Here is a 25,249-nt window from a genome sequence, read left to right as displayed (position 1 = left end):
CTTTGGGATATAAGCCCAGAAGTAACACTGTTGGATCAAAGGGTATGCACAGTTTGATAACTTTTTGGGCATAATTCCAGATTGCTCTCCAGAATGGTTGGGTTCCTTCACAACTCCACCAACAATGCATCAGTGAACCAGTTTTCCCGCATCCCCTCCAACATTCATCGTTATTTTTTCCTGTCATCTTAGCCAATCTGACAGGTGTGTAGTGTATCTCAGAGTTGTCTTAATTTGCATTTCTTTGATCAATAGTGATTTGGAACACTTTCATATGAGTGGTAATAGTTTCATTTCATCATCTGAAAATTGTCTGTTCCTATCCTTTGACCATTTATCAATTGGAGAATGGCTTGATTTCTTATAAATTAGGGTCAGTTCTCTATATATTTTGGAAATGAGGCCTTTATCAGAACAAAAGGTCAAGAATTTCAAGGGAATTAATGAAAAAAAAACCAAATGAAGGTGGCCTAGCTGTACCAGATCTAAAATTATATTATAAAGCAGCAGTCACCAAAACCATTTGGTATTGGCTAAGAAATAGACTAGTTGATCAGTGGAATAGGTTAGGTTCAAAAGACAAAATAGTCGATAACTTCAATAATCTGGTGTTTGACAGACACAAAGACCCCAGCTTTTGGGATAAGAACTCACTGACAAAAACTGTTGGGAAAATTGGAAATTAATATGGCAGAAGCCAGGCATTGACCTACACTTAACACCGTACACCAAGATAAGGTCAAAATGGGTTCATGACCTAGGCATAAAGAATGAGATTATAAATAAATTAGAAGAACATAGGATAGTTTACCTCTCACTCCTATGGAAGAGGAAGGAATTTATGACCAAAGAAGAACTAGAGACCATTACTGATCACAAAGTAGAAAATTTTGATTATATCAAATTGAAAAGTTTTTGTACAAACAAAACTAATGCAGACAAGATTAGAAGGGAAGCAATAAACTGGGAAAACATTTTTACAGTCAAAGGTTCTGATAAAGGCCTCATTTCCAAAATATATGGAGAATTTAATTTATAAGAAAGCAAGTCATTCTCCAATTGATAAATGGTCAAAGGATATGAACAGACAATTCTCAGACGAAGAAATTGAAACTATTTCTAGCCATATGAAAAGATGCTCCAAGTCATTATTAATCAGAGAAATGCAAATTAAGACAGCTCTGAGGTACCACTAAACACCTGTCAGATTGGCTAGAATGACAGGGAAAGATAATGGGGAATGTTGGAGGGGATGTGGGAAAACTGGGACACTGATACACTGTTGGTGGAATTGTGAATACATCCAGCCATTCTGGAGAGAGATTTGGAACTATGCTCAAAAAGTTATCAAACTGTGCATACCCTTTGATCCAGCAGTGTTACTACTGGGCTTATATCCCAAAGAGATTTTAAAGATGGGAAAGGGATCTGTATGTGCAAGAATGTTTGTGGCAGCCCTGTTTGTAGTGGCCAGAAACTGGAAACTGAGTGGATGCCCATCAATTGGAGAATGGGTAAATAAATTGTAGTATATGAATATTATGGAATATTATTGTTTTATAAGAAATGACCAGCAGGATGATTTCAAAAAGGCCTCAAGAGACTTATATAAACTGATGCTGAGTGAAATGAGCAGGACCAGGAGATCATTATATACTTCAACAATAATACTGTATGATGATCAATTCTGATGGATGTGACCCTCTTCAACAATGAGATGAACCAAATCAGTTCCAATAGAGCAGTAATGAATTGAACCAGCTACACCCAGGGAAAGAACTCTGGGAGATGACTGTGAACCATTACATAGCATTCCCAATCCCTCTATTTTTGTCCACCTGCATTTATTTCTTTGATTTCATATATCACAATTTATTCAGCCATTCTCCAATTAATGGGTTAAATGTACACTATTTCAAAATCCAATTCTTTTTGTATAGCAAAATAACTGTATGGACATGTATACATATATTGTATTTAACTTATATTTTAACATATTTAACATGTAGTGGTCAACCTGCCATCTGGGGAGGGGGTGGGGGGAAAGAGGGGAAATGTTGGAACAAAAGATTTTGCAATTGTCAATGCTGAAAAATTACCCATCTTTTAAATAAAAAGCTATAATAATAATAAATTAAAAAAAAAACAGCCAAATGGGGGCATGGGAGGTGGGGAAAGGAAGAAAAGTTATAAAGGCTTGACATCAGGAAAAACTTCCAAAGAATTGAGTTATTTAAAATGGAATGTCAGTCTTCTTTCTGAGGCAGTGGGTCCCTACTCCTTGAATGTCTTCAAGCAAAGGCTGGATGATCACTTATTCGGACATGAGCTGACTGAGTTAGTTAATGAGATCCCTTTCCCCTCTAAATTCTGTGATTCTCTCCCAATCATATGCACAGGTCATTGTGGACTCTTACCCATCACCCATGGGTATGACCCCTGTATGCATGCATTTTCCTTACCACCTTCCCTCTCCCTCACCCACCTCCATGGAATTTCTCAGCTCCACTTAGTCCTTAGTGCATTGACTTACCAATTTCTCCTTCGTTGTTCAGGTCAAATTCCATATACTTCTCTGTAAGACAGAGTAAGAGTCTACGTTAGCTAGAAACCAGGGACCGTGTCAAGAACTTCATCAAAGGACCAGATTAACGTTAGTTGGCTCAGGAGAACAGGAAAGGGGAGAGAAAAGAGCACTGAACTGAGTCAGTGTTTGTTCTTCCATTTTGAAGTGGACCTTGACATCAGAGACAAGATGCCAACACATGCAAGTGAATTGGATTTAAGTGAGGGGGGCTGTTGCAAAGTCACCAGCCTCATTTTCCTCTCCAGAGCCCATCTGGGTCCAGTGGCAGGATGGAGAATCAGGACAAGGAGATAGCCCTGGAGGCAGTGGGAGACCGAGGCTCCTTTAAGTTAAAGTCTTTAACAGATTCAGTTTGCCCGAAGCAATGCCAAATCAATGAATAAGGCTTATGTAAACAGACCTCCCTCAGATGGGTCAATAATCAAATCACTTCAAGTTTGGGGAAAGTTATCATCTTTACTCTGTTTTCCTTAAAAAAAACCATTGTGTTCTTTTGTCCTGATCTATCATTCTCTTTTTCGAAGGATTTTCCCCAAAAGTCTGGAAATACCTGAGTCAGAAGACTTGAGTTCAAGTCCTGACTTTAAGACGTTTTAGCTGTATGCCAAAAGGCAAGTCATTTAATCCTGAATCTCAATTTTCTCATCTATAAAATAGGGATAATGAGGATGCTCCTCCATCTACTTCATAGGATTGTGAAGAAAACATTATAAATCTCAATAATTACATAAATTTGAACTATTATTTCCTACTAAGAGAATCTGCATTTTCTTTCATCCTTAGTTACATTCTTCCATTGACATCCAGTTTATCTTGAAATGAGGCATTCAACCTCTCCGAGACTTTAGTTTTCCTTTCAGGAAAGTGGAGGTGATATTATTACCTGCTTCTTCCCTCTCTCTCAGTAATAGTATGAAAATAAATAAGAAATCATGGAGAAACAAGTGCATTCATTCATTACAAGTGGAATTGCAAACTTGCAGAATCTTTTTAGGGAATAGTCTGGCAATGTGTAGTAAAAGTTACAAAAATAATCACATCCTTCTACCCATTACAGTCATTGGGAATATACCCTTAAAGACTCATTTTTAGAAGGAGCAATCTATTAAAAAAAAAAAATCTCAAAGCAGCATTTCATATGTGTGGTGTGTGTGTGTATTTCCAAAAATAAACAAAAACTTAAAAACAACTCAAATATTTAAAAATAAGGGTATTAAAGGTTAAATTATGATACATCAATATAATAGAATAGTATTATGCATTTGAGACCAATAAATTGGAGGAATTAAAAAACAACAATAAGGAATTTAGATGGTCAGGTGGAAAGAGTCCTGGATTTGGAGTTTGAAGTCCTAGGTTTGAATCTTACTTCTGCTGCTTACTATCTGTGATCTTAGGCAAATCTTGACTTCTCAGCTTCTGGATCCTTATCTGTAAAATTATGGGGTTGGACCAATGGCTGCTAAGTACCTTCCAGCTCCAGATCTATGATTCTATAACCCTAACACCTTTATAGAATAATGTAAAGGGGGGGAAAAAACAGCACTAGGATAGAATACACTATGACTATATAAGAGTAAAAAAAATGAGAAAAGAAACAATCCTGATGTGGACTTCAGGACTAAAAGGTCTTTTGCAGAAAGTGAGATTTGAGCTGAATCTTTTTAATTTTTTACTTATTTAATTTTTATTTATAAAATAAACATCTCCAAAACAAAGTATAAAAAAAGAAACTGCAAATTTATTATGTACAACATGTTATTCCTTTTAAATATATAATAAAGTTGTATAAAATTTTTCCCCTTTTTCTGAATCTTGAAGGAAGTCAGGAACATTTAAGAGATGGAGTTGAGGAGGCTAAGTTAATTTAAAGAGTACTGAAATTAATTCAGATGCAAATATTTGCAAATCAAGTTAAGTTGGTTATATTGATTTTAATAACGTTTTTAATAAAACTTTAAATTTTCCACAAAAAAAAAAATCACTAAGATGGCACATGGGACATTCTTTGAACCACTTAGAAGAAAGGTAGCCTAGTGATTTATGAGACCGAGGGAATAAAAGAAATGTCATGAAAGGAAACATCGTCCAATCTTTCCTCCTCAATCTCCTTTGCTAGGTTTTCACCTGTGTTGTGTCAATAGCTAATCATGGATGTTCTCCAAGGTTCTGTCTTGAGCTTTCTCTTTTCACTCTAAACTCTCTTACTTGGTGAATGCCTCAGCTGTCAAGAACTCAGGTGCCATCTTTATGCATCCAATTTCCAGACTTTCACATCCAGTCCTAGTCTCTCTACTGAGCTACGATCACAAAACTCCAATTGCCTTTTGGACATCTCCAAACAAAGACCCTATAAGTCAACATTCTCCCACCTTCTGAACTTTACTATTACTGTTAAAGTTGCTGCGTGTCTCTCCCCTGCTCAGCAGCCAAAATTATTTTCCTAAAGGAGAAACTGATCATTTTATATCCTATTAATAAAATTCCAAAGGCTCCCTATTACTTCTAGGATCAAATATGAACTAGTCTGTTTGGATTAAACTCTTCATAACCTGTTCCCTTCCTACTTTTCCTATTTTCTTAGATTTCTGGATTTTGCCACTATGACCCAGCTGCCTTTTCACCTGGAACATCCCTCCTCCATTCAGGCCTTTCTTATTCACTGGTGTGTGCCTTCATTTGGGAAATGGGTACAAACATCTGCCTCATTCTCTCCCCTCTGTGCTTCTGAATTTCTGGACTCACCACCATGTCTCTTCACACGATATCTTTTCCAACTTCCCTTTCCCTCAACCCTTCCTTTTTCATCTTCCTTTTTAAAAAAAAAAAATTATCATCTCCTCCCTCTTTAGTGTAAGCTCTTTAAGGACAAAAATTATCTTTGTTTTTGCTTGTATTTATACCCCAAGATGCTCAATTTCTAATCCATGCCAAACCTTTTACACTAACTGTCTCTTGGGCCTGGAAAGCTTTGCCTGCTCACTCCACATCTCTTAAGTGTTCCTTATTTCCTAGAAGAGTTATCTAAAATTCAACTTTCTGCAAGAAGCCTTTCTTGGTTGGCAAGCACTTTTTCTCTGACTGTCTTCCTCTTGTTTATATCCAGTTATTTGCTTATTCTCTCCCCTTTTAGACAGTGAACTCCTTGAGGGCAGGAACTAAGTTTTTTTTAGCCTTTCTTAGTTAACTCCAATACTTAACACTGTGCTGGCACTTTGTCAGTGTATAGTAAATATTTGTTGACTGATTAACATAGCATAAAGTTTGTTTGCTTAGGGTCACAAAGTTGTATATTACTGCTTATCTCCTGCCCAAGGACAAAGCTCCCTCTGCCCCGTAAGTATGGGTCCATCCAAAAAAAAAAAAAAAATCTACCCACTCACCCTCCTTACATATATATTTCTTCTTTGAGGGGGATTGCTAGCTGGAAGCTGGAAGGCATGGTGTGAGACAGAGCAGCCTTTATGCTGCCTCTTTTCCAACATGGGCTCCATGTTCGTGTTTTCTTTTCATCCCGTGCTGCTGGGATTCAATGGGCAGAAATCCTGCTCCCCTGCTCCCCTGCCCCAGTGCAGCTACACAAATGCCCATTCTCCACAGGGGCTCCTGAGACTCTCTGCTTGGAGGGGGAGAGGGCCGCTCACAATGGACTGATTGTACAAGGCTACAGAGAGCCAGTGGGGCTCGGGTAGCAAGGCAGAAAAAAGCCAGTCCTGCAGACCTGAGGCAGGGTAGGACAGGAAAAGGAGAAAGGCTCCTGCCTAGGATGTCCTGTGGGCAGGAAGCCCTAAAGGTGTGGCAAGCACCTTCTGGGCAGGAAAGGCCAAAGTGAGCGCCAGGCTGAGGGACCAAGAAAGGAATGGGGGGAAGAACTCTCCCCTCAATGAGGTTCACTGAGAATTCCACACCCAGCGTCTCTGCCCTGGATTCCAGAAAAAAACACAAAAGGAAAAGGGACAGGGTGAGTTCCAAAATGGATCTAGGGTCATGGCCCAGACCCATGGGACAGAGATCTGTCTGACTGCATTGTCTGTCATCCAAAGGGAACAAGGGACAGCAACTGGCTCTGCGCTTTCCCAGGACAGAGGGCTTCGTCGGGAAGCCCTCCCAGGGGAGTCCCGGGGGCCACCAGCCCAGGCTTACCCTTGAAGGCTGTGAGCTTTTCCTCCAGGTTTTCTTCATCACTGTACTTCTGGTCACAGAGAAATTCCTGAGAGACAGAGAGGAACAGTCCTCAAGGGTGGGGAAGACAAGGGAAGGGGGATTCACTGACGCAAAAGTTCATTTGTCTATAGACTCCCTCCACCAGTCAACGAGCCTGGGTATAATCCAAGGTGGCACCAGAACTCTACTATCTTCTTAGACAATAGATATTGGTTGGATACGCTCCTCACTAATGCATTCATTCAACAAACACAAGATAAGCACCTACTATGTGTTAGGGATGTGCTCAGTGCAACAGTGAGTTCACACTTGCTCTCTGAAGTCTAGAGATGGAGATGGATGCAAAATGGGGGAGAGGAGTGTCTTTCAGTAAGATTTGAATACCTTCAAGGTACCTGGCCAGACACATCATGGCTCCTGTGACTCCCCTTCCCAAGGCCACCTGAAGTGGTGCTAAGAGTACACCTGAGTTCAGGTCTAAGCTTCAAGCACTTCTTGTTGTAATCCTGAGCAAATTGAGGTTTCAGAGCCACAGTTTGTTCATCTGTAAAATGGGACTATAAATATATGACCTATCTATCCTTATTCTCTGAAGATTACTGTGAGGGTCAAACAACAACCCAGAATCGTAGACCTAGAATTAAAAGGAAGCTCAGGGCCCTCTGCCTCCCATTTTTACAGATGAAGAAAATGAGACCTAGAGAGGTCATACAAAAAGCCTCAGAGATGGGATATAAACCTTTATGTAACCCTTTAAGTCTTCGAATAATTTATAGTAAAGAACTGCCACTTTGAATTTTTCAGAAGTAAGGAGGAATGTAAATCTCAGAACTTAGGACTCTTAAGATCATCTGGTTCAACCCCCTGCCTTTAAGCAAGCAAAGTATGAGTAATTCAGTTTTACAGATCAGGCATAAATCTCCTTAAATAAATACAAATGTGTTGGAAAAAATATGAAGTCATATGTATATATAAAGGATTAATATTCTTTAGGGACATTTGTTTGTTTTCTTTCTCACACTTCCTCAAACTTCTATTTTTTTTTTTTTCTTCAGAATCTGAATGGGGGGGTACGAAGATTGGGAAAAGTGACTTTGGGTCTACCTGGGGAATGTGAAGGAGAATACAATCAGTTCTCCCCTAGTGGAACATACACATTCCCTTCCAAAAAAAGGATAGGCCTTAGCAAAAATTATGCAATGAAAATTACAAGGCTTGTGGTAAAACATAGGATTGGGGCACAATGCTCAAAAACTTAGTGACACATCAACCATGACACTTTTCCTTGAAAAAGACCAAAAGTTTGCTTGTGGATGAAGGCATTGCCCTTGTGAATTATTATGATGTAATGCAGTTTTCTGTTTTTTCAATGTTCCTCTTGAAAGAAATCAAATATAAGCAAACTTGAAATTTGAGTTATGCTCAAAATGTTCCCTGATATTTCAGTCACATTGGAACAAATTTATGTTTTTGAAACAGCATTGTGGCAGAACTATATGCTGAAGATTTCAGAATATAAGTAGCAAGGATAGCAGGAAGTAATGATATCAAGTCCTATCATTAGAAACATCTTTTCTAACCCCTCATATACACCCCCTTCTCTCCTCTGACACTGCCATCAGCCTGGTACAGACCTTCAATATCTCACGCCTGGATGATTGCTTTAGTCTGCTGACTGATGTGTCCACCTTGAGTCTCTCCCCATTCCAATCTATTCTCCAATCAGTTGCTAAAGTAATCTTCTAAAATGCAGGTCTCACCATGTTATCCTTTCACCAAATAAACTCCAGTGGCTTCCTATGAACTCTAAAGAGGCTACTCTATGTCTCATTTCTCATCCAGCCTTATTGGGTATTGGCTCAGTCAAAGTGAGACCTGTTGAAGACCTTAGCTTAAAAAGGCTCAGATCTTCCACTGCATCCAGAATCACCTCCAGTCGTTCTGATCTATACCTGGACCCTGGACCCAGAAGGCTCTGCAGGGGAAAGTGAGGCAGGTGACCTTGCCCAGTCCTCCCTGACTGAAATCATGTCACAGTATTAGCTTCCTGATGTCATGGTGCTCTTCAAGAATGAACAACAAACAACAACAAAAATCAAAAATAAAACCTTCAGTTTGGCTTTTAAAGTGCTATATAGCTTGATCCCTTCCTTCCTTTGTAGCCTTCATATTCCTTTCCACATACTGTATGGCCTAGTGACCATACAGTTCCTTCCCATATAACACTTCACCTCTTGCTCTGTGTCTTATCACCAGCTGTCTTCCATGACTAGAATGTTCTTCCTCTTTAACTCTGCCTGCTGGCAGATCCCACCTTCTGTAAGAAATCTTTCCTGGTCCCTATCCCCCTAACTGTTGATGTTTTTCCTCTAAGATTACTTCCCATTTACCATATATAGTTCATCAGTCAAGAGAAGGACATATGGGGCAGCTAGGAAGCACAATAAATAGAGCAATGGCCTTGAAGTTATGAGGATCTGGGTGCAAATATGACCTCAAATACTTACTAGTTGTGTGACTCTGGGTAAGTTACATAATTCTGGCTAGGTGAGGGAAGAAAGGAAAAAAGGAAGGAAGGGAGGGAGGGAGGAAGGAAGGAAGAAAGGGAGGGAGAAAGGGAGGAAGAAAATCCCCTCTATGAATTCTTCTCTCTTCCCAGATTATCCATATTGCATTAATCAACCAGCCAGAAGCCAATGAGATTAAATGAAAAGAGCAAGTCAACACAAGAAGGGGTGAAAATCTCTGACACTTTCACATGCAATCAGTTATCTGAACAGTAAAGCAAGCATTGAGAGTCCTGCTTCTGCCACTGACTGCAGGTAACTTTGGACCTCTGTAAAATTAGAGGGCTGCCTTAGAGTTCAGGAGGTTTTAGTCTGGGGCTTGTGACTTTTTTTAAAAAAAATTTTAATATCTTGAAATTTTATTTTAATATAACTGATTTCCTTTGTATCATGTATTTTTACACGTGTGTATGTGGATAGACATACACATATATATGTTTATAAACCCAAATGCATATACACATACATCATTCTGAGAAAGTTTTATTAGGCTTCATGGGATTGCCAAAGGGGCCTAGTGTAAGATAATTGTTCAGAGATCCTGGAGTAGGGGATCTGATGGATCCTCCCAAAACAATAGTCTGTATTACGTACCCTTTGTAAAGGAGGAAGCAAAGGTGACCACCCTGATTGGGGTATTGGAGTTTGGCAGCTATAATTCCCTGGCTTGGCCATTCAGGCACTGCTGGCCCTATCCTAAGACAAACCTCAGCTTACTTAGCAGGCTACAGAATCCCAGTAATCACACATGGGCCTGATTTGTATGCAGCCTGGGCCTTCTCTTTTATATTCATTTTACTGTAAACTGAATCTAGTCTTCCAGGACTTCAAAGTCTCTCTTCTCTAAGGCCCCTCTCTTTCAAGATTCTCTACTTGACTTCTTCTCTTCCAGGCCTTTTTACCCTCCAGGGCTTTCCTCTGAGTCTTAGTTACTTCCTCTCCAAAATGAAGAGGTTGGAATAAGTCATCTCTAGCCTACCATTTTCCTACTTCTAACATATCATATTCTAATGCCCCTTCTAGATCTGATATTTGACAGTTCCTTCCAGCTCAAAATTTCTGTGAAAACTTGTAACAGCTCCTGATGCTATCTTGAAAATGGATGGATTGATTTATTAATTCATGTATTCATTCAACAAACATTTACTGAGTACCATTAGTATATACAATAATTCCCTATTTAGGGAATGGGGCCAAAATCAGGTCTCAAAAACCAATTTTCTCAAAAGTAAAACCCCTACCTAAGAAACAATGGGAAAAATTTCAGAGCTGAACATAAGTAGAAGAAATATAAACTATATTCCTAAATGCAGGGCAGAGCTAATCAGGGTAAGTGGTAAGTTTTCAATTACATCTGATAAAAATATTTTCATTTTGATCCCCTTAAACAAATTCCTTTGAAAAAAGAAGATGCAGAGGGAGATAGATAGTATAGTATATAGAGTACTGGCCTTGAAGTCTGGAGGACCTGAATTCAAATCCGTCCCCAGACACAACACTTCCTAGCTGTATGATCCTGGGCAAGTCAGTTAACCCCAAATGCCTCACCAAAAAGAAAAAAACAGAAAAGTTGCAAATATGGTGAAGAGAAAATAATCACACATTGGGAATCAGAATACCTGGCTTCCAATCTCATAAAATGGGAGGGACTTGCAATATCTAGTTTTATCATCCCTATCCCATTTTACAGATGGGGAAACTGAGATTCAGAGAGAGGAAATAACTTACCCACAGTCACAAAGGTAATTAGCAGAAGGCCAGGATTTGTACCCAGTCCTCCAATTTCAAATCCCACTTTTGTCACTAACTTGCTGTTTGAATTTGGGCCTCAGTTTTCTCATCTTTAAAATAAGAAGGTTGAGCCTCTTCCACCATGCACATTCTATATTCTTACTGTACCATGCCATCGGCTTTACTACTTAGTTGTGGGATCTTGGTCAAGTCCTTTTGCATCTGTAAAATGGAGGAGTTGAATTAGAGGATCTCTAAAGTCCATTCTAGATCCATTGTTTCTTTAGAATTCTATTTGTGCAAAGCTCTGGGTTTTCTGCACTTCTTTCCTGCTAAGTCTAGAAGTCACTAGTCACTACCCCTTATTTCTCTAGTACCCATAAGGCTTTCTTAGGCATATGGGTTGGGGTAAGAAGAGTCATGAGAAGGGAGGTTAAAGTAGCCTCTTTTCTCCTACGGCCCAAAAAGCCAAATGCCTTAGCTAACAGAGGGCCCAGTAAAGGAAGAAGCAGCTGAGTTCAAACTGCAAGAGAGAGAGGCTGACCCTCCTCCATATCTCCTCCAGATGGTCCTCAGAGCTGGCCCACGGCTCACAGCAGCTGCTGCTGACAGAACTCCCCTCCCTCCACCTCCTCCACCCTCTCACAAGAGACACACAGCGGAAGGAGAGAACACAGCAAGCAGGGGCTCTTGGGCAGCTGAATGGCCAGTACAGCCTTCTTGGCTTCATGTCTGACTCCAGCCATTTGGACTGCCTGCCTCTCATCCTGTCCTGTCCACAGCTTCTTTCTTAAAAGTGTGCAAAGGGAATAAGCATTTATTAAGCATTCACTCTGTAACAGGCACTTTATAATCATTACCTCGCTGGCTCTTCACAACATCCCTGTGTGGTCAAGTTATTCTCATTTTACATTTGAGGAAACTGACAGGGTCACACAGTTAGTAAGCATTTGAGGTTGGATTTTAACTCCTGACTTCCTTCCTGACTCCAGTCCAAGAATTCCATTCAGTGCCCTCCCTAGATTTCCTTGCTCTTCTTGGGACTGATTCAAACGTATATACTAAAGAGGGAGCCATTGTCCTTGGCCCAGAACTCTGATAATAGTGCTTTGGGTTGTGACTTGGGAAAGTGACTGGGATGGAAAGAAATGGTTCCCCCAGTGGAAAATGAAAAGCTTAAAGAAAAAAAGGCCCTGCCCTGGAAAGATGTACATGAACTGTTGCTGAGCAAAACAAGCAGAACCAGGAAAACATTGTACACAGCAATAGCAAGATTATTCGAGGACCAACTGTGATGGACTGGGTTCTTTTCAATGGTTCAATGATCCAAGGCAATCCCAGTAAACTTTGGATAGAAAATGCCATCTGCATTCAGAGAGAGAACTATGGAGACTGAATGTAAATCAACACATGCTATATTGACTTTCCCCCAGTTTTCTTTTTTTTTTTTCTGTTCCGATTTTTCTCTCCCAACACAATTCATAAGGAAATATGTTTTTTAAAAGGTACATGCGCAATCCCCCAAAAATGTTGGTTTTTACATGTAACTGAGAAAAATAAAAATCAAAAAAAATTTTAAGGGCTTCACACCTATGGATAGGAGATAAAAGCAATTACAAAAGATAAAACAGATAACTGATTACTTGAAACTGAAAAGCTTCAGCACAAACAACAATGCACTGAGATAGAAAGGAAGTGGTGGAATGGGAAAAAACATTTTATCAAATTTCTCCAAGGATTTGGTATCCAAGAAATATGTACAAAAAACAACCACACACATTTACCAATCATATGTGTATAAATACAGATATATATAGCTATAGACATACATTTATATCATTCCCCAAGAGATAACTGGTCAAAGGATGTTAACAGTGCTCAAAAGAATTGCAAAGTATTCACAGCCATATGAAAAAGTACTTCAAACAGCTAATAATTTGAGAAATGTGAATCAAAACAAACCTGCAAATTGGTAAAAATGACAAGAAAATTGTAAACAGCAATGTTGGAGGGGCTATGGAGTAATAGGCACACTAATACATTGTTGGTGGAGCAGTATAATGCTCAATTATTTTGAAAATCAATTTGGAATTATGGAAATAAGGTGATTAAAATGTCTATACCCTTTGAACCCGAGAATCCTGTGCTGGGTTTATACCCCAAGAAAGTTATTAATAAGAAGAAATTCTCCATATACTCCAAAATATTTTGGAAGAGACAGGATAGTTAAGAATTAGAAATAAAATAGGTACCCATAAATTGGGCAAAGGCTAACAAATTGTGATATGTGAATGTTGTGGAATACTACTGTGCTGTAAGAAATGATGTACAAAGAATAGAGAAATATGGAATCTATATGAACTGATGCAAGGTGAAATGAGCTGAGCAAAGAAAACAATATACACAGTTACTACAACAATCTAAATAGAAAGAATAACCAACCACAAACCACAAAAGTTAAAAGTAAATGTAACAAAATTATAAAGATTCTTCAGAAGTTGAATGAAGAAGTATTAGAAAATATCCCCAACCTATTCCTTTGTGGAAGTGGGAAGTTGACAAAGAGCTTATTATATACATTTTCAGACTTTTTCAATGTACTGATCTGTTGTGATAATTTTTCTTTTCTAAAAAATTCTATTTGTTCTGTGATGTCTCTGGAAAGGGAATTTAGAGGGATATTTGGAAAACTGATAATGTAAGAAACAGAAGATATCAGTAAAAACATATTTTTTTAAAAAAGCCCAAGCTCCATGTTCTCTCTCTCATTCTATATCAATAGCTTGCTCAGCTCAACAATACTCAGCTACCATCAAGGTCAAATTTACTTCACTTTATCACCTCACCTTTACACATATATATACATAAAACACACACAGAGAGACACACACACTTAAGGCTTCAAATTACGTTATTGCAAAGGATTCTTAACCTGTTTTGGCCGTATGGTGAAGCCTAGGACTCTTTCTCAGAATGACGTTTTAAAATGCATAAAATACATTGAATTACAAAGGAAACCAATTATATTTAAAATATAAAAATTATATTAAAATATTTTTTTAAAAATTATATTTAAAAGTAGTTATTTAAAAAAAAAGTTCACATACCCCATGTTAAGAATCCCTGACTTACTTTCTCCTTGAAGACCACTCATGGAGTACATTTTAATCGGATTTCCCAGGAATAGAGATGGTTTCTTGTGTCAGGGTAAGGCCATCACATAGTGTGACTTGCCCTGGTCTTGAACTCTTTCTAAATAGTCAGCATGGCATGGCAAAAAGAACTTTGAACCTGTATTCAGAAGCCTCAGCTGAGCTCACAGTATGCACTGTCATAGACCTTGCTATGTGATGTGGGGCAAGTGACTTAACCTTAAGTAGAATCAGTTTTCTTATCTATAAACTAAGGAAGTTGAAAGAAAAAAAGATTAATACTAATACTCTGTGCAAGGGATAATGCTGCAAAAAATTACCCTGGCATGGGTTCTGTCAATAAAAAGTTATTTAAAAAAAATACTAATACTCTGTAATTTTAGATTCAAGTCTGCTAGAAACAATTTATCATTTCATATCTAAGCTATTTCTAACTTAAAGAGATGTCCAAACTGGCAATAGTCTCCCATGCCTCTGGACATGACTCTCTGCCCCCAAAAGATTTTTTGGTAACACTTAGAGGAATCTTAAATAAAGAAAAGATATCTTAAAATACCTCTGGGTTAATGTTTCATAAAGGAGCATCTAAATTATTACCTTATTTTTTCCAGGACTAGTGGGTCTTACTTTTGAAGTTCAACAAAGGGACTTCCCACCTCCAACAGATATCTTAATCCTTTCTCAGTATAGAAGGCCAGCCTAACAAAGACTTCAAGTGGATAAATGAAGAGGACTATGACATTAGGGATGTGATGCCATGACATGCAAGTGAGTTGGATTTAAGTGAGGGAGAGTTGTGCCAGGTCACCTGCCTCATTTTCCCCTCCAGAGACATCTGGGTCCAGTGGCCAGATATAGATCAAAATGACTGGAAATGGCCCTGGATGCAGTGGAGATCTAGGCCTTCTTAAGCTTAAGATCTCTAGCAGCTATCAGTTTGTTACTAATCAGTGATTAAGGCGAGGTAAAGAGATATTTCTCTTAGGTCAATAATCAAATCCTTTAAAGTTTGAGGAAGGTGTAGTTAAATTTGGTTATCACTTTTACTTCATTTTCCTAAAAATAACCATTGTGGTCTTTTGCCCTGATCTTTTCCAAGGAGTTTTTCCCAAAAGTCTGGAAAGGCCTTTATTTTTTACAGAAATATAATTTTTAAGAAAGTAAAAAGATTTTCATTATGTTTCTACAGGGCTAATAATCCCTGCCCTTCTTATCTCATGTAGATGTTGTGCAGATAGAACATGTTCTATCCATATGTTATTCATTCCACTTGAATATTACAAAAGAAAATGTTGTAGTAGAGGTGGAGTTACTGAGAAAGGACAGTGATGCTTTTAAAAAAAAAAGGGAAATGCATAAACATAAATAAACGGCTTAGTGGGGACAAAATGATTTAGCAGATTGAAAAATTAGTCTTCCTTGAAGAATTGAGTTTAAATCCTGTCTCAGTCACTTAGTTGAGTGATCCTGAGCAAGTCACTAAACTTCTCTCAAGTTGTAAAATGAGAATGATAGCATCTTCCTTATTGGGAAGCTAAGTAATAAAGTAGAACACAGGGTTTGGAACCAGGAAGATTCTCCTTTCCTAACTGCAAATCCTGACTCAGATAACTTACAATTAAGCTATGTGATCCTAGGCAAATCACTTAACCCTATTTATCTCCGTTTATAAAGTTTTAAAAAATAAATTGGAGAAGGAAAGGGCCAACCACATCAGCATATTTGCCAAGAAAACCCCCAAATAGGCTTACGAAGATTAGGGAAGTTCTGAAACAACATCTTCTGGGGTAGTTGGAAAGACTGAATGAGCTAGTTTATGTAAAGTGGTCTAGCTACAACTCTGACACTGGGAAATTATTCACCACTTGTACTCTGGCAGAGTCTGAATCTGTCCACAAGTCCAGTCCAACTTAACCTATACCAAAAGTCCTGATTATCTAAACCAGTGTGGTTTCCCCAGGTAGTCTCCATTCCCATTATTTCATCATTGCTATAGCAGCCATCTTATTAGGGATTAGTTAATCAGGGTGATGCTGTGAGAACCCTGGAAAGAAGAATCCTCACTTGTCCTAGAGAGACTGCTGCTTCCAGTCCTGTTTCAGGATCTACCTCCAAATTGAAAAGGAAGAAACAGAGGATTTTCACTTCCACTGACAGAACAAAAAGTTGGTATTAGAATACAGGAAGGTTGCACCTCTATCTCTACAGTTTCCTGAAAGGAGTAGTATACGACCATTCTCAAAGTAGCCAGGGAGAATTTTAGGAGCAAAAAAGACTTACTACAGCCTGTCTGAGAGATTTGGAGTGAAGTTAACTGTGGAAGGAACCACAGAGATCATGCAGTCCAATCCTCTGATTTTACTGAAGAGGAACCTGAGGTCCAGAGATTATAAATCACTGTGGCACAGTAAAAAGAACACAGGACCTAGAGACAAGACGGGTCTGGATTTAAACCCTGGCTCTGGTTTCTAGGACTGTGGAATAGAATCAGACATAGCCTACACCAGTAATAAACGAAATATAAATGCTAACTGGGGCAGTGTCTAGAATACTAGGCCTGGAGCCAGGAAGACTCATTTTTCTAAATTCAAATTCAGCCTTAGATGCTTACTATGTGTGTCCCTAGGCAAGTCAATTAGCCTAGTTTGCCTCAGTTTCCTCTTCTGTAAAATTAGCAGAAAATGGTAAAACACTCTAATATCTTTTTAAACTACAGTTGGGGTCACAAAGAATTAGACACAACTGAAAACAACCAAACAACAACATAAATGCTAGCTATTTTAATAATTATTATTATTGCTATTTTAATTTCCAAAAGGGATCAATTAACTACTTGTTGGAAAGTCACTGAAGACATTCAAACTCTAGGCAAGAGTTGGATTACTTTGACTTTTGACGTAATTTCCTAGAGTTCTAGGATGACATTATTTGAAATAGAATGTCCTATAAAGACCTTCTGAGGATTCTACCAATCTTGCTTCTTTCTAGGTTTTAGCTATGATCCTCTGATTTCAGCCTGAAGAACATTTAAGGATCCAATATATGACATTGGGCATCAGAGCTTGATCTATTTATTACTAGACCCTGCCAGCCTAGCTGACTGTTCCTTCTTGACTTAGCTGCCTTTTCTGAACTCTAACTCTTGCCTGCCTGCACCTTCCCTACCCTGTTTGGTCTTGTTTTATCCTGTGGAGGGCCATGAATGGAAGAACAGGATGAAAGCCAGTTATGCCCTGGCTCTCATCCAAAGGGGTCCAATGTCTCAAAAGACCAAAGTGAATTTGAGTATAAGGCTTGGGCCCAAATTCAGCCTTACAGAAAGGTTCCAGTGTCTTTATTGGTATAGCACAGTATAGCTTCTACAAGGTCAGGACTGTATTACTTGTGATCTGGGCAGTAGCTCTGTAAAGGTGATCCTCAAGACCAAGATCTCACATTCCCCGTGGAAGCTCTTTCCTTGAGAGGACTTAACCCTCTTGCCAATGATCAGAATGAGAGAAAAACAACCAATTACGCAAATGATCAAACCCCAAAGAAATTCCATCTTCAGCTCCCCATGACTCCGGTCCCAAAGCAGCCAAGGCCGGCTGAACCTTTGGTGGTGATACCATATCTGGGGCTCACGTGGCAGCTTATCAGCCATCTCCCTTATAATATATTAAGGAAGAGCAAGAGAGAAGGGTGTTTTTGCAATGCCAATTGAGCACATTCACCTAGGCACATATATTGGTGGCACTGAGAGGCACACAGCCTTCCCAGGTACAGTTGCAGACCCCTGTCCTCTCTTGTGAATGGACATGCAGACACTCAGAGGGGTTACACACTCAGATGATTTGTGCCTAGTATTTTACAGTATGTGTATTACTTTCATTCTAAAGTGACTCTTCTGAAATAAGGTGGATGTAAAACTTTAAAAGTTCTTTAAACCACTTGGGAGGGCGTATGAGAATGGGGCTGGCTTTGGACCAGAGATCCTTATCCCTCCAAGCAAGAGAGCACTGTGTAAGAGCAAGACTGCAATAAGCTGGTGAACCAGAGCCCGGGCAGACTGTGTCTCTACAAAAGTGAGTCAAATATTACTCTGAAGGTAATTCCTGAATTCATAAGACCTTACAAAATCCCAGATTTAGAGCTGGCAGAGACTTTAGAGATCCAATCTCTCTTCTCTTCCCCACTTCCCTTTCTTTTGCAAATAAAGAAGTGACCGGCCAGAGGACACCCAGTCAATAAAGAACAGAATTGGAATTAGAATCCATATCCTTGGATGCTGATCCAATTACTCTTTCCATTCTCCTACAATCTTTCCAGACTAGGCAGACAGAGGCAGCCTGGGCATTCTAAAGCTCTGCCCACACAATCCTGGGCCTCCTGGCCCCTGTGGGAAGTCTGAGCAATTTTCTCCCTTTCCCATATAAGGCTGGACCTGGCTGGCCTGGGGTGGCCCTTGTCCTGTCATCTGGGCTGTGGAGAATGTCAACTATGCGGGAAGAGTGGGGGGCAGTGCTCAGGCCTTAATCTCCATAGTTTTTTAGACAAAATACACACAGTGAAAAAACAAAAACAGAAGTCTAGAGCTGGACTGCCCCAGCCCAGACAGCAGATGGGAAGGTTTCTAGTTTGCTCAGAAGAAAAGAGGAAAGAGCTGTAGAATAGAAGCAGATCGAATGGCTCTTTTTCTGATGCCATCCTCCAAATTATGGGCCAAATTATCCAACTCGAATGTTCCCATGGGGAACGTTTCTATTTTTCTCTATCTGGTTATCAGTTTTTGACCTGGAGCCCTGCGTCACTGAAATCCCTAAGGACCTAGTACTGACACCAAAGAACTCCACAAGGAAAGGTTCTTTAGGACCCCAACACCAGGCTTCCCTTCCATGGTACAGAACAACTAGTGTCTCCAAGTGCAACATGTTTGGTACCAAACAGAGGCTGCACATCAGAACTGAAGGTGCTTCCTCTCACAATGACCTCTATTCTTCTCCAGAGCGGGCAAAGGTGGCTGACTGCCACTTTCAGCAGGCCACTGGCTTGGTGTACACACACATATTCTGTACCAGCAGTTGCACCACCAATGTGATGGGAAAAGTGCAGAGGAGGGAAGGAAAGAAGTTTACACATTCCCAGACTCTCAGGAGAGTTGGGAGGGGAAGTCACTGAGGGGCATTTGACCTTGAATGCAAATCTCTTACACAGAATCCCCTGAGGACTATGCATGCTCCTCTTTGGGAAATTGCCTCCAAACTCTTTTGGGCAACCCTCCAGCGCCATAGCAAGTGATAATGGGGCCATGACAGCACAAACTGTTTCTGGGGTAACTGGCAGAAAACATGGCCTTAAATCATCAACTCAAGGGTGCTGGTGGACAGGTCCAAGAGGGGCTTTCCTAGTATCTAGGGGTGGAGAGCAAGTCAATTCTTTTTGCTCCCTAATTGCTAAATTTTCTTAGTTATGCGCTACTGAAAGATTTGTTCCCCATTGTAGTGCTTTTGATAACCTAAATATTCACCAGGGGAAGAATGAGTGAAAATAACTATGGTACATGAATGAATGAATGTAATAGATTGTGAATAGCAAATTCAACAAATTCAAAGTAATATGGGGAAATTTTTATGGACTGATATAGAGTATATAAACATAGAATATATCCTGATATAGAATGAAATCAGCAGACCCAAAAGGATATAGGCAATGACTCTAAAAATATAAATGTTCTAGAAAATGGATAATGAGCCATAACTCCTGTTCCCAAGCAGAGAGGAGACTGCCAAGATGAAATTGTATACATATCATACATACACACACAGATACACACGCATACGCAGATAGTCAGATGTGACCAGTCACTATGTTAGATGTTTTCTTTATTATTTTTTCTTCATTATTAGGAAAGATCCAGGAGTAGGTATTTTTAACCCCCAAGAAATGATTGTAATGGGAAGAACATCAATAAAAACTTTTAAAATAAACTTTGGTACCTTGAGACAAAGCCCTAATTCAGAGATGACTACTGTCCAGCCCACAAGACACCACAGGCAAAGATGAACTGAAAGTTACATGCAATAACTTTCCACTACTTAAGTTCTAGAAGCTGATAATTCTGTATGACCTGTGAATGATGTTATAAATATCCAAATGGTCCTTGGCAAGAAGGCAAGAAAGAAAGAAAGAAAGAAAGAAAGAAAGAAAGAAAGAAAGAAAGAAAGAAAGAAAAGAAAAAAAGAAAGAAAGAAGAAAGAAAGAAAGAAGAAAGAAAGAAAGAAAGAAAGAAAGGAAGGAAGGAAGGAAGGAAGGAAGGAAGGAAGGAAGGAAGGAAGGAAGGAAGGAAGAGAGAAAGAGAGAGAGGGAGAAAGAGAGAAAGAAAGAAAAGAAAAAAAGAAAAGGTTTGCTTCATTTTTGTTTTTTGTTTCTGGCCGCAGTCTATTCTTTGATGATCTCCCATATCATTCCAACTGTTCACAAGCATATCAGAGATTTTAACCTGTGGGCCAGGCTTTTGTACAAACATCTTGTTCAAATTCTAGACTTCTAAATGCTGCAACTGCTCAATTTGTCTCTAAGCACAGTGCAAAATACAAAATCCCTTGGGGGGGGAAACTCATCTCACCAATCCTGAGCCTGTCTTGCAGCTCACACTTGGCCCTTGACTTATCAACTCATCCCAGTCAAGTACTACAAGGTACACAGAGACCTCCTAGCCTACATTCCTAACACAGTGGCTACTGTTGGGGGCAGAGAGCTGCTATTGCTTGTGGGTATGTTTAGAGCTCAGGTGATGAGGGCTTGGCCCTAGAATTAACAAAACCAGATAGCTCCAGGTTAGGTTGAGACCAGCCCCGCCCTAGGGTCAGAGAGAAAAGAGACAAATAAACATGGAATGGGACTAGCTCCAGAGGCCCAATTAAATTTCCTCATCTAGACCTCATTCGAGGTAGATCCTCTGTTAATTCAAATTCAAAGCTCCCTCTTCCCAAAACAGCCTCAGTCCCTCCCAAAGTTAGTTCCCTACTACATCTTGGTTTATCCTTGAGCAAATGATTTTAACCTCAGTTTCCTCATCCCTAAGATTCCAAGGGGGAGTTAATAGATGATCTCTTAGTCATTCTACCATAAGATTTATTGCTTCTAAGATTCCCACCCCATTCCATCTCATTCTAGCTCACCCCTGATCTCTTGAGGGTGTGGCTGGATGAGGAAACAGCCGGCTAAGCCGGCCCCCCTCCATTGTTTCTCCAGTCTGACTACGTTCCCCAGTCCTGACTTCAACAGCCAAATACTCAGGGTCCTGCTGGCTTTGGGTGAACTCATCCAGCATGTAACTCAACCCTGGGCTGGAGCGGCCCCACTGGGACCTGGAAGAGGTTAAAGTACCAGGATCTTGTCCAGTGGCCTCATGAAGAGCCAAGAATTGAGTATGAATCTGGCAGTATCTTCCTGATGACCTGCCAGGCAGTTCCACATCAGAGCTGACCTGAGAATGAACAGGAAGCATCTTCCAGAAGGCCCTGAGCACCCTATCTTATTTTCCTTTCCAAGGGCTTTGAGGGGCAGAGAGCATAGGGTGAGTCAACTCATTTGGGAGACCTGAAAGACACAAGATGTGCATGGAAATCCTAGAAGCTCCCCTACTTCCCCAAATTTCCAATGTCTGGAAGAAGAATCCCATACTACTAGACAAACCAAAACAAATAGCCAGGTAGATTAGAAAGCCTGCCACTGCATATCCCACACTCCTGCCTCAGCACATACTGCCCAAGTCCAATCCCCATAGTATAGTACTAGAAGGACAGACCATGGGAAATAGGCACTATAATTCAGAAGAATAAAGCATATACTGAGAGAGGGTCAGGTCTTGGGGATAGAGATGGAAAGTCTGTGATAATAGATCTGGAATAGACCTGGAACTAGAAATACTTTCTCTAAAAACTACTGAGTAGGTGGTCCTAAGCAAGTCAATTCACATGGTTAAGATAAAGCTTATCTCTAAAAGGGAGATGTAAATAGCCATTGTACTACCAGCCCTAGAAGATTCTGACTTAGAAAGCACTTTGCAAATCTTAAAGCACTATATAAATTCTCTTTATTGTTCTTATTGCCCTTATTGTCTTTCAGGAAGAGTTTGAAATTTTCTCCCTTGGGAGTGGAGGTTACCTAGTCCAAAATAAAAACCTTATTATTTCACTGAAATTATGCAGGCATACTTCTCCCAAGACTAAATTCCCTTGTCTTCTTTAGAGCTAAAAGAATTGCTTATATAAACTGATTTTTAAAAAAAATCTCTTTTCTCTCTGTCCTAACAGAGAGAAAAGTTCTTTGCCTTCTCAGGAAGTTCTTTTAAGAGCTATAAATAAAGCATAGAAGTGGGAAGCTTAGGAATGGGGAGATATCAGTAATACTCCTGAACCCAACTTGTGGATGAGATGGGGGGAAAAGGGAACAGAAAGGACTCCTAACATCTAGGAACCAAAATATGCATTTAATCCATAAAACGTAGTGAAAAGAGCAAAGATCTCAAAGTAAGGAGATCTAAGTTCTTGACCCAAGTCTGGGAGATCTTAATCAAGTCATTTGACTTGTCTCTCTGGACCTCTGTTTCTCCATCTGTTAAAGGAATTAAACTGGATATGTAAACTCCAGTTTACCTCTCATCTTCTTTGTTCTGAAGTCCTAAATGATCTAATTTTCTATGATTTTAAGACTTCCAAACTGGCCTTTATATCATTTGTTCTCAGATTGAGTTTTTCTTAAGCAATCCTAAATTCGCTGATCATGAGAAAGACAGAACCATACTCACCAAGAATGATCTGTCCCTACCCCACATTTCTGGGTTAGGGATTAACAATTTGCAACCTGAAACTTCAGTAATCTTGAGCAAATTGGGAGAAAGATCTAACTTGTTTAGTGGAGGGAGGAAAAAGGGTTAATTAGGACATGCATTTAGAAAAGGTGAAGTTATGGAAGACAAGAGTTTAGTAAGGGGTGGGCAAAATACAGGTCTATCACAATCATAGTCCCGAGGAAAAGAAGAATAAAAAAGAGGAAAAAGGGAAAAAGAGAGAGATCAATGAACTTTTAGGTTGCAAATGTGGACGGAGGCAGATTCCAAAAGTTCGTTTTAGAGAAGACACAAATATTTCCCAAAGAAAGATACTAAATGAGGTGGGGGAAGCCAAATAGACTCCAGTTCACTCTAGTGTGGAAAAGGAGAGAAACAAAGCTACCATCTCCCGACGTAAATCGTGCGAAACTACAGATCGATCAGGGGGAAGTTTTTCCAGCCACCTAGAGGCAGCCAATGGCTCTCTTACCCTGTTAATTTCCTCCAGCCTCCTCCCCTGCCGGGCTTTCAGCAAGCCGAATGCTTTCCCTCCTGTAGAAAACAAAGAGGGTAGTTTTGAAGCGAGCAAGGAAGGTGCTCATCTCTTCCAAGAGGCATGACAATCTCTCCCCCAGACATTCTAGGCTGTAAAAAGTTAACTTGGAAAATCCTCTGCAGGATTGAAAGTTGGAGGACTATGGGAAGTGGTTTGGGGATAGGCAGGTGTCCGAAGCAGGAGGGGGTGGGGGTGGGGGCTAAGGATGGAGGCGTAAGGGCAACGGGAAGACAGAAAGATCGTTTTACCTTGGAATCTCTTGCTCAGGGTAACAGACATGCCGAAGTCCATCTTTCTGGCTCTCTGCGGTGAAACCTCCTGAGGAGAATCAGAGAAGTGGGCTGTGGAGTGCTCTGGCCAGAGGCGCCAGTGGCTGGGGGCAGCAGTAGGGGGGAGGGACCGGCAGAGCTCCGGTCACACCCCCCTCCCAAGACAGCCCAGCCTCTCTTCAATGCAACTATTATGTAGGACAACTGAGAGAGCCCAGACCCTCTGCTGGAGAAAAAGGAAATATGCAGAAAACAGCCCAGCCCGCCTCAACCTGTTGCTGTCCTCCTAGCCCGAGGGAAATTTTAACCCTCGTTTGCCCACAAGTTGGAACTCCCACCCTTTCGCCTCTTCCATCAGAATCCCCTGCGGAAATTCCCAATATGTAACGAGAGTTTTAAGGGCACAGATTCCCTGAAAGAATAAGGTGTGCCTGCCCGAGAGTCCGCAGAGTCTAGTAAGTCTAGGATGGTATGCTGGTGTGTGGGAGAGGGCGAGTCAAGACCCTCTATTTCTCAGGAGCATTTTCTCAATCCCATCTATAGGAAATCTTTTCCTTAATCTCTCAATTCCAGTGCTTTTCCTCTATTAACTACTTCCTATTTATTCCGTACATAGCTTGCTTTCTTTTTGGTCTCCATTTGCTAGTTGTCTTCCCCATTAGAATATAGATTCCTGGAGATCAAGGAATGTCTTTTATCTCTTTTTGTATTTCCGGTGTTTAGCGCAGACTTGACCTATAAAAAGTACTTAATAAATATTTATTAAGAGGTGTGATTCAGGCCAATTCCAATAGACTTGTGATGGAGAAAGCCATCTGCATCTAAAGAGAGGATTATGGGGACTGAAAGTGGATCACAACATAGTAGTTTCACCTTTGTTGTTGTTTGCTTGCTTTTTTTTCTTTTTGATTTTATTTTTCTTGTGCAGCATGATAAATGTGGAAATGGATTTAGAAGAATTGTACTTGTTTAACCTATATTAGATTACTTGCTGTAGGGGAAGAAGGAAGGAGGTGGAGAGGGAGGAAGAAAAATTTGGAACACAGGATTTTGCAAGGGTGAATGGTTTTTATTTTTATTTTAAATAATTATAACTTTTTATTGACAGTACATATATGCATGTGTAATTTTTAAAACATTATCCCTTGCATTCACTTCTGTCCTGATTTTTCCCTTCCCTCCCTCCATCCCCTCCCCTAGATGGCAACCAGTCTTATACATGTTAAATATATTATAGTATATCCTAGATACAATATATATGAGCAGAACTGAACAGTTCTTTTGTTGCACAGGAAGAATTGGATTCACAAGGTAAAAATAACCTGGGAAGAAAAACAAAAATAGAAACAATTTACACTCATTTCCCAGTGTTCCTTCTCTGGGTGTAGCTGATTCTAGCCATCTTGAT

General features: G+C 39.9%; 1 protein-coding gene across 2 annotated transcripts in view; it reads right to left on the bottom strand.

Annotated features, from left to right (window-relative positions):
• Window positions 1–24,021, bottom strand: part of AIF1L (allograft inflammatory factor 1 like) — a 37,129-nt gene extending 13,108 nt beyond the window's left edge. The window contains exons 1-4 of one of the 2 annotated variants that reach the window (XM_051980233.1): window positions 23,821–24,021; window positions 23,507–23,568; window positions 6,731–6,797; window positions 2,534–2,575 (exon numbers count right to left, since the gene is read on the bottom strand). In XM_051980233.1, the coding sequence (XP_051836193.1) occupies window positions 2,534–2,575; window positions 6,731–6,797; window positions 23,507–23,568; window positions 23,821–23,863 (214 nt within the window). In that variant the 5' untranslated portion in view covers window positions 23,864–24,021. The remainder of the gene's footprint in view (window positions 1–2,533; window positions 2,576–6,730; window positions 6,798–23,506; window positions 23,569–23,820) is intronic. The other variant, XM_051980234.1, reaches the window with a different exon arrangement.
• Between the last annotated feature and the right edge of the window lie 1,228 nt (window positions 24,022–25,249).

This window comes from Antechinus flavipes, chromosome 2 (genome assembly GCF_016432865.1).
Source record: "Antechinus flavipes isolate AdamAnt ecotype Samford, QLD, Australia chromosome 2, AdamAnt_v2, whole genome shotgun sequence".
In the NCBI taxonomy this organism is placed as follows: domain Eukaryota; kingdom Metazoa; phylum Chordata; class Mammalia; order Dasyuromorphia; family Dasyuridae; genus Antechinus; species Antechinus flavipes.
Note: the sequence above shows the minus strand (reverse complement) of the source record. Positions and strands in the feature narration are given on the sequence as shown.